Source organism: Paramisgurnus dabryanus, chromosome 17 (assembly GCF_030506205.2).
Source record: "Paramisgurnus dabryanus chromosome 17, PD_genome_1.1, whole genome shotgun sequence".
NCBI lineage: Eukaryota > Metazoa > Chordata > Actinopteri > Cypriniformes > Cobitidae > Paramisgurnus > Paramisgurnus dabryanus.
Window position 1 is genome coordinate 6,988,230 of NC_133353.1, and position 12,971 is coordinate 7,001,200.

The following is a 12,971-nucleotide window of genomic DNA, read 5'->3' on the forward strand; positions in this document are numbered from 1 at the left end:
TTGTTTTAATTTATTTTACATTATGTGACAGTCGTCACTACACTATGGCATATATTTGATTTATAAGATGGAGACCAAACTTGGTGACCCTATGGTTTTGAATGTCCAACTATAAAACTTTAAAAAAAACTAAAAAAGTGTGATTTTCTAAATGATAAACCACACATGCTTATCATCTAGGACTATGTGAATTATACGCTTTTTTAACTTAACGATAAAACAGTGACAAAGTTATTACTTTGCTTCGTGTAGTTTTTTTAATCATTATTACATAGGCTTGTTCGACTTGCGGAAGACGTCAAACTACCGCGAGAGCGTTTCGAGAAACCATACAGAGTAGTCCAATATCGACTCGCTCTCGCGGTACTTTGACGTCATCAGCGGCGCTGCATAAAGTCGAACACACAGATATACTATTTGTGTTGAAATGACGACATATACACAAAGGTAAATGTTACACAATCCAAACGTGAAATCTTAAAAGTGCCAGGAACATGTCTAGCTCATGTCACTTTAAAATCAAAAGATGAAAAATTAATAAAATTTAATTTGGACATTAAAATTTTTTTATATTTCTACGAATGTTCAGATTTTTATGACAATTAAGAAATTATCCACATTAATGAGAAAATCTCATTCTCAATGTTGTAATTCAATGAAAAGCTACACATGTATTATGGTAGCTTTTGTTGTTTATCATTTAAAGGGCATAAATTATGCAAAATCCACTTTTACAAGGTGTTTGGATATAAAAGTGTTAACCATGCAATAAAAAAATCCCCATTAAACCAAAGCATTCTCATCAGAGATGCGGTTTTGATTCTCTTGTTAATGTGATGTCACTCTAACAAAGCCCTCCCACAGCCACTGACTGACTGGTTCATTTTAGCTAAAATGTGTTTGTTGAGACTTTACCTATATAGTAAAATGGCATAATATGTGCCCTATAAATGATGTCATAATGGGAAAAATATCAACTTTTCCTATGGGTTCCCACACCTTAGTTAACTTCAAATTCAAGGACTTTCCAGGTCGAATATCCTCCAATTCAAGGACTAAATGTGGGGACACATTTCCAGTGAGAGCAAGCCTATATCGTGTTACCTTTTAAGATACATTGTTACAGTTCCCTTTCAAGGGAACTCACTGCGGTGACACTTTGGGGACGCCTCCAGGGGTAAGTGCGTCTGAATGTGTATATCAAATTCAACCAATGATGAGGCTTAACGACAAAGACAGGGTGACGCGGGAGCCAGGAAGTATATCGCTATCTGAAATATTGCCAAAGACGGCGTTACAGGGACGCAGGAAGTATGGCAAGGGAGACGCAGCGTCTCGTTCCCTTCTCAGGGAACAACAGTTACATACGTAACCCGAGACGTTTTCATGTGTTAAACACAACTATGCAAAAAAGCATTTTGGTATAAATCAACATTCACATACAGAAGATATAAGCATTTAAAGCGAACGGTTTAGCACGTGTGCTTAGAAAGTCTAGAATTTTTATGATATTATCCTACACTACACAGGGAATAATATGGATTGCATAAAATAGATTCAAGCACTTTCCATGACCTGTATCTATGTATGTATATCTTTAAAAAGTTCCCAGGGCATTGAATCCCCCCCCAGATTCACAAACTTTCAAGGACCCGTGGGAACCCTGTGAGTTCAAATGTGACCGTTTCATGAGATCTATTCAGATAAGCAATAAACATGAGTCTGAATCATTGATGAACCCATCAAAGATTTAGGAAATATTTAATTGGTATCAAGCATAAATGAACCAAATACATCCGAAGGAAGTGTTTGTATAAACAAAAGTTATAATGTAAGAGGAGAATTTGACTTGTGACAGGTTAAAGGTAAAGGCCTTCTGGCGTCCCCTCCTGCTTCTTGTACAGAACGTTCTCTTTAGACTTTTTAAAGTCTTCATTTGTAACTTTCATTCGGCGTTCCCTCAGAGCCATCAGACCTGCTTCTGTACAAATAGCCTGAAAAGAGCATTCAACAAATAAATACATTAGACATAAACTAAAATGAGTTTTAGCCAAAGGACTGAATAAAACAGGATGCATGACTTTATATAATGAAGTGGGCAAGGTGTATTTTCTAATACAGATCTAAAAATCTTAACCTTAATGTCAGCTCCAGACAAGTCCTCTTTTGCTAGGATGAGGTCATCCAAGGTCACATCAGCAGCCACCGTCATCCTGCTGGTATGGATCTGGAAAATTCTGCGCTTTGTCTTTTCGTCTGGCAGCGGGAACTCGATCTTACGATCAATTCTACCTGCGAATTTACATACAGCATACTTTAGTCTACAAGCTCAATGCTTTTATATATTGTAAGATGTTCAATCTTACTATACTTACAATTGAATGCACTTTAACTTATTTTTTTTTATTATATATAAAATACAAAATAAAATGCACATTTGCAATGTACTGCAAGTGCAAAATAATTATGACATCAGGAAAAATGTCTTCTTTTTTTATTAGCATAAAAAATAAACATGGTAAGTGTATTCATTTACCCGGTCTAATGAGAGCTGGATCGAGGGTCTCTATTCTGTTAGTCGCCATGACTACTTTGACGTCTCCACGAGAGTCAAATCCATCCAACTGGTTCAGCAGCTCCAACATAGTTCTCTGGATCTCTCGCTCTCCACCTGAATTAGATTCATACCTGAAGGGCGAGAACAGAATCATACAACATCTTACCCGTCTACACCACCTCCACTTTTTGATTGGATGAGCCACGTTTAAAGCCCTACTATGATTTTCTATTTAATATCAATGCAGCGACTTATGTTGCACTGCAAATGCGTTTACTTTCTAACTTTCAAATGTTTAAACGTACCTCTTTGTCCCTATGGCATCGATCTCATCTATGAAGACGATGGATGGAGCGTGTTCCTCAGCCACTCTGAAGAGTTCTCGCACCAGTTTGGGACCATCACCCAAATACTTCTGAATAAGCTCAGAGCCCACAACCCTTAGGAAGGTGGCGGACGTCTGGTTAGCCACCGCCTTCGCCAGAAGGGTCTTACCTGCACACCAAGAATAAGTAACATTAGTACAGAGCATACGCTAAAGAAAACTGTAGAAAATCATATATGGATGTGGGCTGCATCCCAATCCAATGTTTGGTTTACGTCCTGACTCCTGAGATACCTCCATGGTCTTGTTCCACAATTCTATGCGTGTGTGCGCGTGGGAAATGTGATTGGTTGATTTTGAACAAAATAAAATGGCGGCCAAGAAAGTGGCTGGATCACAAATTGAGTGAAAATAAAGACACACATTATAATTGCATTTCTAACGATAAATTATTATTGCGGTTTTTAAATGTGTGATTAGCCATCTTAAGGCAAACTCTGTTTATATTTTAAACACAGAATTCCATTACGTGGCCTATGAAGGCTGTCCGAATGCGTTTCTTGGAGCTGCCTCCATGCAGCCGTGATTTTGTTACCCCTCAGACTGACCTGTCCCAGGTGGGCCGTAGAGAATCACTCCTTTTGGGGGCTTTATTCCCATTTCTTCATAATATTCTGGATGTGTCAGGGGAAGTTCCACAGACTCCTATAAGAGAGAGAGTCATTTTCAAAACAGCTGAATCAAATAAAAATAAACCCAAGAATAAATAAATAAAATTGAAATATGTAGCAAGACTGACTCAGTACTAAATATTCAATTCCATTTAAATTTGACAAATTACAGAAGTTAAATGCATCGTGAATGCTGTTTGATGTCATTTAAATAAACAGTATGTCTTTTATTGTTTCATTATATATAATGTTAAGTCTTTTAATTTAAACAATGTTAGTACATGGATGCATTGAAACTGATAATCCTTTCTTCTTGGTGACAGTTTTTCACCTTGATCTCCTGAATCTGGTTGTCCAGTCCTCCGATGTCTGCGTACGTCTCCTGCGGGGCTTTTTCTACTTTCATCACGGTCACCAGCGGATCCGTGTCATCCATCAGCACTCCGATCACTGCATGAACCTGAAATCAACATCTTTCTGTCAACTTGTCTGTCACCAATGGCAAAGCTGCGTTGTCTTATAAGGAACCGAGTCATTCGGCAGCTATATTTAACTGCTAAACATCTCCAAGTGTCAATTTAATCTCCATTAAGAGTGAAGACTTACTAACCTTGTGGTTCAGTAGCACCGAACAGCCCGGCTCCAGAAGATCCTTGTCAACAAATGAAAGAATACTGACGTAGTGTTCAGAGCCCACTGAGGTCGACACAATGGCGTGATTATCATCGATAATCTCCTCCAGAGTTCCCACAGACATTGGTGTTCCTCTGAGGTCATCGACTTTAGATCTCTCCTCCTAGAAAGTTAAACATGATGCCAGAAACTTGAGTTTGAGGAGATGATATATTCACACTACTACCTATGTGTTATGTAAAATTATTTCAAATATTTAGGTGAAAGAAAACACAGTCTTATGTATAAAATGCATATCATTTCAATTAGCAATATGGTTTCATTTTTTCACAAGGACTTAAAGAGAAAGAGTCTTTTTTTCTTCACCTCTTGTTTCTCCTCCAGAGGTTTCATCTGTTCCTGGTTCCTGACGAACTCTTCCTCCATCAACAGATAGTCTTTAATTCTGTCCTGTTTAAGGAGTTTCAGTCTGCATTGTGTGTGTGGCGTGACTGAGAAAAGATATATGACATATAATCGAAGATTTACTTTACATGTAACCGCAACAAACATCTTGTCATGTTTTCAAGTTCATTTTACCCAGTGGGAGTTTGCTGGCAGCATCAGGCCCCTTAACCTTCTTCTTCTTTTTCCCAACTCTGGTAGGAATCGGGGGTTCGTATTTCTTTTTCTTATCCTAAAATAAAATATTACAGTATTTTGTTGACAGACTATAATAAGAAATGCAGTCATCATGACAATACTACTCATTTCTTGACGACAGTAGCCATATTTAGTTGCAAGTGCATTCATAATATTCTGACCTGGATGAACCTTTACAAAGCTATACTTATTTTATTTTTAATACCCACCTTGTCATCTTTCTTTCCTCCACCGGGTCCTTGACCTCCACTCTGACTTTGTCCCTGTGAAAGAAATACAATAAACGTGACGTGATGTTAATCTGAAAACGACACTTACATCATCAACACTTCCACGTTCACTGAATTTAAGAGACATTCATAGCAAAACTGTCTGATCACATACGAGTCATTGCAATGGCTGACAAAGTACTTTGTGATAATTAACAAAAACTATTTTTCTCCATGACCAATGACGGCATCTTTGTTGCCATTAGTCTTACAAAAGCTGATTATAGTTTTGCTACATTGGCCTCGGTTATTTGTTGTAAAATTAAAAATAACCATAAAATGTATAGTTGTCTCACTACAGGAACCATTGTTACTACCATGACATTTGTAGAAAAACAATAGGTGTACAAATCGGTTTGTCAATCTGCGAACAAACATACATATTCACTACGATAAAATCATGCCTAGAAGGGGCATGCAATTATATTGTTTTAACATGTTGTTGAAATTAACTGTCTAGTTGGGAGTAATATCTGTGTGTCATTAAGTTAAACACGATATTAATAGTATTTATGGCATTATTAATAAACATGGTGGTCTACAATCGAACACTGAAAGCGTACGTTCAATAATATTATCAAACACTTAAACTGCGCCAAAATGCTTTACATTTTTAGTGTCATAAAAATAATAGCATTAATTCCATAATAAAATACATTTGTATAAAGACAAAACATTAAAAACGATCAAAACAAAGAAAAACATTGAAATATGCTGGCTCACCATTGTCGTTTGAGGCCTTTCTTCTTCTTCGCCTGATTTATTTCTACTGTTGCATTAGAGCTGCAGCGCCGCCTGCTGGGGAGGATCAAACACAAATGAAACCCTACTGTAAAGAAATCTGTAGTCTTATCTATTTGAATTTGGGAACTGATATCTTAAAATTGCTTGCCACAATAAATGAATATATTTTCGACACACAATTGCCTTACAACAAGTATACCCTGCTGAAAAAAACAGCTAAAACCAGCTTAAGCTGGTCAAGCTGGTTTTAGCTGGTCTCCCAGCCTGGTCATAGCTGGTGTATCATGCTGGTTTAAGAGGGGGTTTGGCGACAATTTTTAGCTGGTCAGGCTGGTTTTAGCTGGTCAGGCTGGTCTTAGCTGGTCAGGATGGCTGGTCTTAGCTGGTCAGGCTGGTTTTAGCTGGTCAGGCTGGTTTTAGCTGGTTTAAGCTGGCCAGGCTGGTTTAGGCTGGTCTTAGCTGGTTTTAGCTGGTCAGGCTGGTTTTAGCTGGTCAGGCTGGTTTAAGATGGCCAGGCTGGTTTAAACTGGTCAGGCTGGTCTTAGCTGGCCAGGCTGGTTTTAGCTGGTCTTAGCTGGCCAGGCTGGTCTTGGCTGGCCAGGCTGGTTTTAGCTGGTTTAGGTTGGTCTTAGCTTCTCAGCCGGCATTTCAACGTTGAATCAACTTCAGGGACCAAAGTTGCATCAACGTTGAATTACCTTTTGGTTTTGCAAAGTGAATCAAAGTTGACTTCACGTTGTTTCAATGTTGATTTCACAACATTTCAATGTTGTTTCAACGTCACACTTTCAACATAGGTGAATCAAGGTTGATATCGCAAAGCAGTTTTAACGCACTTTTTAACACTAAATATAGATTTTCACTTTAAATTTCAATACGCACCAAATGATTTGCTGTACATATCATGTTTTTAGTATAATTATTACAAGAATGCAACTTGCTGCTCATTACCTACAGTACAACCCCATCCATAAAACTAAACACCTAAAGTAGGTAAAGTTTGAATGTGAACGATGGCATGTGCCTACCCTTTCTAAATAAACATGAAAGCAGCTGTTAAAATTGATCTTTTATAGATAAAAACAAATTCTTTCAAACAGTTAGGTTTCCAGTTAGTAGTGCGGAAGTTGAATATTCCAAATACAGAATAAAAACATAAAATATGAAAACAAAATAATATTTAAAAGTCATTTTATTCATCTGAATAGAAAAAAATATATAGGAAAACTGCAAATATGAATTTTGTTGTAGGTTTAGCTCACAGTCTTCTTATGGCCACCAACACCCTTCCATTCTGGCTCATACTGTACTTAAAACCCGATGAAAGCATCTAAAGAGAAAACAAAAGTTATTTCATTTTCAAAAATGATGCATTTTTAGCCCATGTATAAAAAAAATCTTGTTATTGCACATCAGGGTGTGTGTGTGTTCTTTAATGGTCTGTCTAGAAACATAGCATAGCCATCTGATGAAGGAAGAAAGCTGTTGTGTTTACGGTGACAATAATCTTCAATCAAGATCACCTACAGTGCATTCAGAAAGTATTCAGGGTAGACCCCTTTCACATTTAAATTTTAAGGTGGTTGCATGATACTGTAATTGTTTAGATATTTTCCTCATAAATCTACAATACATACCCCATGACAAAGTAAAAACTGAATTTTAGAAACTTCTGCAAATGTATGAAAAAATAAATATTATATTTACATTATACAGATCATTTGCATCAATATCTGCAATTTAGCTCAGCTGCCTCCAATTTCTCTTGATGGTTGCTGATGGGTTCTGATGAACACATGAAGATATTTTGAGGAATGTCTGTAACCAAACTGACCGGAAGCACCATTGACTTCCATAGTAGGATAAAAGAATACTATAGAAGTGAATGGTGTTTCTGATCGCTTTGGTTAAAAATAAATCCAGGAGTTGCAAAGATTGCTGTGTCATACCCAAAAAGACTGGAGGCTGTAACTGCTACTTCAAAAGGTGCTTCAACTAAGTACTGAGTAAAGGGTCGGAATACTTAGGTCATATCAACTTTAACCCCCCCCCCCCCCCCAAAGAGATGCTGAACAGAGCAAACATTGACTGGTTGCTTTACGTGTGGGTCAAACAGCCTTTTGTGCAGTCCCTTACCAATAAAAGCTAAGATGGACTCCAGACCTTCTGGACTGTCTGTGAGAGACTTCAAACTCGCCCAGACCAACAAGGCATCTTGTTAGCAGACATCTCGACCTGATCAAAAAATTTGATTAGATGATGGTCTGGTCCTATTTTTAATATATGTTTTACAAACTTACCACAGGTGATCTGGCAAAGCAAAGACTTATAAACAGCATCTTCCCAAATCTCCTCTTCAGGCTCATCTTATGCCTGGCTCACACTACAGGATTTTTAAAATCCTGGCAGATTATGAAATCTGGTTGCAGCACACACATAAAGATAATCTTGTCAGATATTCTTCTCTCAAATCTTAAACATGCTCACACTACAGGATTTAAAAATCCCAGTGCATCACACACTACAGGATATTATTAAGATTATCTTGCCAGAGCAAGCACTTCACGTCACCTCAGGAGAAGAGTATATAAAGGAATGAAGATTATGACACATTTATTATGATTTCTTTTTAAATATTTACATTTGCTAGCAGCTTTCTATTTGAAACCTATAGGCGATTTCTCCTCCTCAGCTCTTGTTTATGGCAACGATCATGATGTGTTTTAAGGATGTGTTATGCAGGCAGTGTTTGAATGCATATGTGTGCACAATCTAGCACCAACTCAAGTCTAATCCTCATGCAAGATTTATTTAAATTTAAATACATTTAAAAACATTTTTAAATATAATTGGCCAGCCTATATATCACTATTTTTTGCACATTTAGGAGTTACTAGGCTATTTCTATTAATGCTCTGTTTTCCTGTTTCTTCCAAACAGGAATATTATTGTAGGTTTATACGCGTTGCTGCTAAATGACTGATGCTAAACTTGATTTTGCACTGTTGTTTGCATTATTTAATTCCACTGTATATATACTACTCTGCAGTGATATTATTTTGTAGCTATATACTATGTAAATTCTATTTTTGTTGTTTATTCTTCTGAGGCTGCTGGTCTTTGAGAGCTTATAAACAAATTTCATTATATTTTTTATAATGACAGTAAAGTTTCTATTCTATTCTTGTGTAGTGTCAAGTGTTAAATTCAGTAAATTATCAATGGTTTTGAACAAATATGTAATTTAATGTGAAACGTTGTAAGTGTGGATATGAGGCGCATCAGATTCTCAAGTGAGCGGTGTTCAATCAGTTTCTGTGCGTTTGTGGAGCACGTCACAAAAAAAAAACTGAAAATTGTCATATCATTTTAAATTCGTTTTGTTAATATGCTAATTATTTAAGCGCAACATATTTCGTGTATGCCTATTTATTTTATTAAATTTCCTCTATACACAGAATAGCTGCAGGTGCTTGATGTGACTGACCATCATCATGTTCTGTTGTTTTTAAGATGTTTTAGATAATGTTTATAAAAGAGTGAACAACGTGAATCAAGCAAGCAATTAATTTCGATATTTTAAATAGTCTGTCTGCCCGACGAGCTGCAGTTGTGGCGGAATGAAATTAGAATTAAAGACTTGACTTTCACAAACTGTTTCTCCGGCTGCGCTGCTACCCGTACTGCAGCTTGTTTCGCGGTCCCGAAAGCTGTCAATCATCTCCGTCTCTCAATGATTGTTGTGAAAGTAGTGACGTAATTTTCCGGATTTAAAATCCTAAATATCAAACATGTTTGATAAGATCGGGGCGGCCCCGAATTGCTTGAGAGCATATCGGAAGGTGTAAGTTTAGACTTTTAAACGTCTCACATTACAGGATAATCTGGGCCGAACTTCGGAGCCGATCAAGGTCCATTGCCCGATTTTCCCTCGGATTCTCGGGAGCGGAAAATCGGGGTAAATTCGTCCCGATTATCCTGTGGTGTGAGCCAGGCATAAGCTATCATTGCGTTTGATAAAGTTCAGAAAAAGAAAAACGTATTTCATTAGAATACAATCATAAATGTAATGTTTTGGTTAGAAATACAAAAAACTGTGGCCCAAGTACAACTTTGAAAGAAATAAAGAATGTTTACATTTTTTGTCATGGTACACTGTCACTTCATTAATTTTTGAGTGGTACAGATTGGGCATCTGGAAAGACACATGACTTCACCTCTGTGTATTTTATCACACTTCTTCAAATTGCATGGTAATCTGCCTACAATATAAAACACATAATAAAATAAAAAACAAATAATGGCCCCTTTTCAAAAGAAAATATAAATTGTGAAATACAAAACACTGTATCTTAGTTATTATGATTAGTAGAATTTGACCTGAATACAAAACAAATACTAAATGCATTGTAATGTTGTAGGGGAGATGCTTCAAAAATAAATTGTAAATGATTGATTTCTATTACAACATGCTAGCTTGGTGGTGCGTTACAATGGTGGGTGGTAGCTCATGGACATAGCCATCATTTAAAAAATTATGATTAAAACCATAATACATAAAGATAGAAAATAATGCTGTTATGTACACCACCACAAAGACCAATTTTATATGTCAATATGAAGCCTCTCTAAAACTTATGTCAACATCCACTCTGAACTATGAATTAACTTTTGTCTCTGTCTATTGAAAACAAAGGGTTTGAAATATGTAAGCCTACATACTGTAGAAGGAATAGTGACATACAAAAGAAATGAATTGCTGTGCTGAACAATAACCATTGTATCCTAAATTATTTTCTTATATTTTCCTAATGACAATGATAAACCAGATATGCACTTTTTGAGCACTTGTGTTTTGGATGCAAATATAAACACAAAGTAATACTTACTCTTCAGCCAATGGAAAACATCAAAACACAACAAGAAAATGACCTGTAAAGAAAAGTGAACATAAATATACAATAGTTATTAATCCAGAATTGATGGCTTCTGTTTAAATTCTTAACAGTTTTAACAGGCTAACGTTACTGTAAACTGTGCCCGTACTGTTAGTTAAATAATCTTACATTTATGCGTCAAACTCTACATTTAAATAACTTGCGTTATAATTAACTAAACAATGTCAAATAAATTTGAAGAACGAGGATAACACATTTTTATAGAAGGTAACGTTAAAGGCAAATAAAAGATCTGCACTACATTAGCTCAGATGCGTCACGAGCACAGTCAAACCACTGCATCAACATTCAACATTAAAGTTCAGAATATTTGAGTCATATCGAATTAACTGTTACTAAAAACAAAACAAACATAACTGTGAACTTATTTTAATGACTTAACCAGGAATTAATAAAAACTTACCTTAGAATTTGCCATAGAAATGAAAACTGTCGTCTGAGGTAAACGGTTAAAATCCACTTTGAACTCACGAGGACGGAGGCGCGCGCCCGCAAATACGTGTGTTCGACTTCTTGCTGCGCTGACAGGTTGATAACGTCAATGTACCGCGAGAGTGTAATTCTTGACTCGCTCTCGCGATACATTGACGTCATCAACGTATGATGTCGGTTCTCGCAGCGCATCATGAAGTCGAACATGACTAATAACCATAGCTAATAACACATAACAAAAGACAAAATGTTAAAAAAACAATAAAGATAGTAAAAAAGATGTCCCACGTCCAGACGGAACTGAAAATTAGAACTTGTTTAACAATAAATATGTCTTCTATTAAAATAAACAGAAATATTGTGCTTTTAAAACATAGCTTTTTAGATCTTCATCCGGGGGTGGGTTCAATTATTTCATAAACATGCATGCACATTTTGTTCTAAATGGACAGAGCTTTATAAAAAAATAAAAGAAATGTTTTTATTATAATAAAAGTGTAGTAACTGGTTTTTGATTTAACAACAACAATAAACATAAAAAAATTATCTGCTAAGATAATAACAACCAATGATAATTATTTTAATAATTTAACAATAATACTTATTTTAATAATTAAAATATTTTAAAAAAAGTATTAGGCCCTACTATGATTAATGGCAAACTAATGGGGGCTAGCTAAAAAAAATATGGGGCATGTGTGGGTTTTCTGTGGGCATGCCCACTAAAAACCCCCACTGGGCTCAAAAGGGCAAAGTCAGTGTGTGGGGCCCATTTGGGATGTGGTGTGAGTTTGCCCTGCCCTGCCCACACCGCATGGGCATGTTTTGCTTACAAAAGGCTGAGGGAGCTGTCTGTGGCACAGTAAAGAAAGCAGAGAAAAGGTTGGATGTTATTACATTATTAATGGTATTCTTAAAATTTATATTTGAAACGTTATATTTTAGACATTGTGATGAAAATATACTAAAAATAAAACAACCATAATAATGCTTACAAAAATAGCCTAATCCATCTCCTGAATTCATCATATGGAAATCACATGCCCCACCAGTGTTAAAATCAATGTAATACATAAAATATTTGTAGCTTCTTAAACTTTATATAATATGAGCAACCTAAAACATTTTTTACCAAAAAGGCACTTGTTTTGAAAGGGAAAAATAAAGATACAAAGATGATTTATTTGCATGTGTCTAATATATTTTTAACTTGATCAATTACTTTTGTTAAATTTTAAAAATATAAGTATTTTCATAAAATGAGTTTTTACATTTTTATCTAAAGGATTCACAAATTAAAATGTCATAAAACAACCATTTACCATTCACCGTACTGACATTATTTCAACCAAATTTCAACGTTGATTTTTAAGCATTGTATTAACCTTTTGCAACCGTTTACCATTCACCGTTGTTTCAACATTGTATCAATGTCAACGTTGAAGGTTGGTCATGCCTGCTTGGTGGTCAGGCTGGCTTGTCTTAGCTGGTTTAAGCTGGCCAGGCTAGAAGACCAGCTTGACCAGCCTGGCCAGGCTGGGAGACCAGCTTGACCAGCCTGGGAGACCAGCTTGACCAGCCTGGGAGACCAGCTTGACCAGTCTGGCCAGGCTGGGAGATCAGCTTGACCAGCCTGGCCAGGCTGGGAGACCAGCTTGACCTGTCTGGCCAGGCTGGGAGATCAGCTTGACCAGCATGCCAGGCTGGGAGACCAGCCTGGGAGACCAGCTTGACCAACCT

General features: G+C 36.5%; 1 protein-coding gene and 1 long non-coding RNA gene across 4 annotated transcripts; both read right to left on the reverse strand.

Annotated features, from left to right (window-relative positions):
- Nucleotides 1-1,744: 1,744 nt before the first annotated feature.
- psmc1a (proteasome 26S subunit, ATPase 1a) lies at nt 1,745-5,922 on the reverse strand. The gene is made up of 11 exons (XM_065253834.1): nt 5,821-5,922; nt 5,038-5,091; nt 4,766-4,862; nt 4,553-4,677; nt 4,164-4,349; nt 3,885-4,013; nt 3,491-3,587; nt 2,863-3,052; nt 2,537-2,688; nt 2,138-2,292; nt 1,745-1,994 (listed from the first exon to the last, which is right to left on the reverse strand). The coding sequence occupies exons 1-11, from the start codon at nt 5,821-5,823 to the stop codon at nt 1,860-1,862; spliced, it is 1,323 nt and encodes a 440-aa protein (XP_065109906.1). The 5' UTR covers nt 5,824-5,922; the 3' UTR covers nt 1,745-1,859.
- A 202-nt stretch (nt 5,923-6,124) lies between these two features.
- On the reverse strand, nt 6,125-12,734 carry LOC135735367 (uncharacterized). Of its 3 annotated transcripts, none has more exons than XR_012335289.1 (6): nt 11,203-12,734; nt 10,731-10,773; nt 9,979-10,103; nt 8,142-8,260; nt 7,978-8,076; nt 6,125-7,626 (listed from the first exon to the last, which is right to left on the reverse strand). It is a non-coding gene; the product is annotated as an uncharacterized lncRNA (long non-coding RNA). The 3 variants fall into 3 exon arrangements; XR_010527527.2 differs by having other exon boundaries at nt 6,125-7,171; nt 11,203-12,733; XR_010527529.2 differs by lacking the exon at nt 9,979-10,103 and having other exon boundaries at nt 8,142-8,207; nt 11,203-12,728.
- Nucleotides 12,735-12,971: the final 237 nt, after the last annotated feature.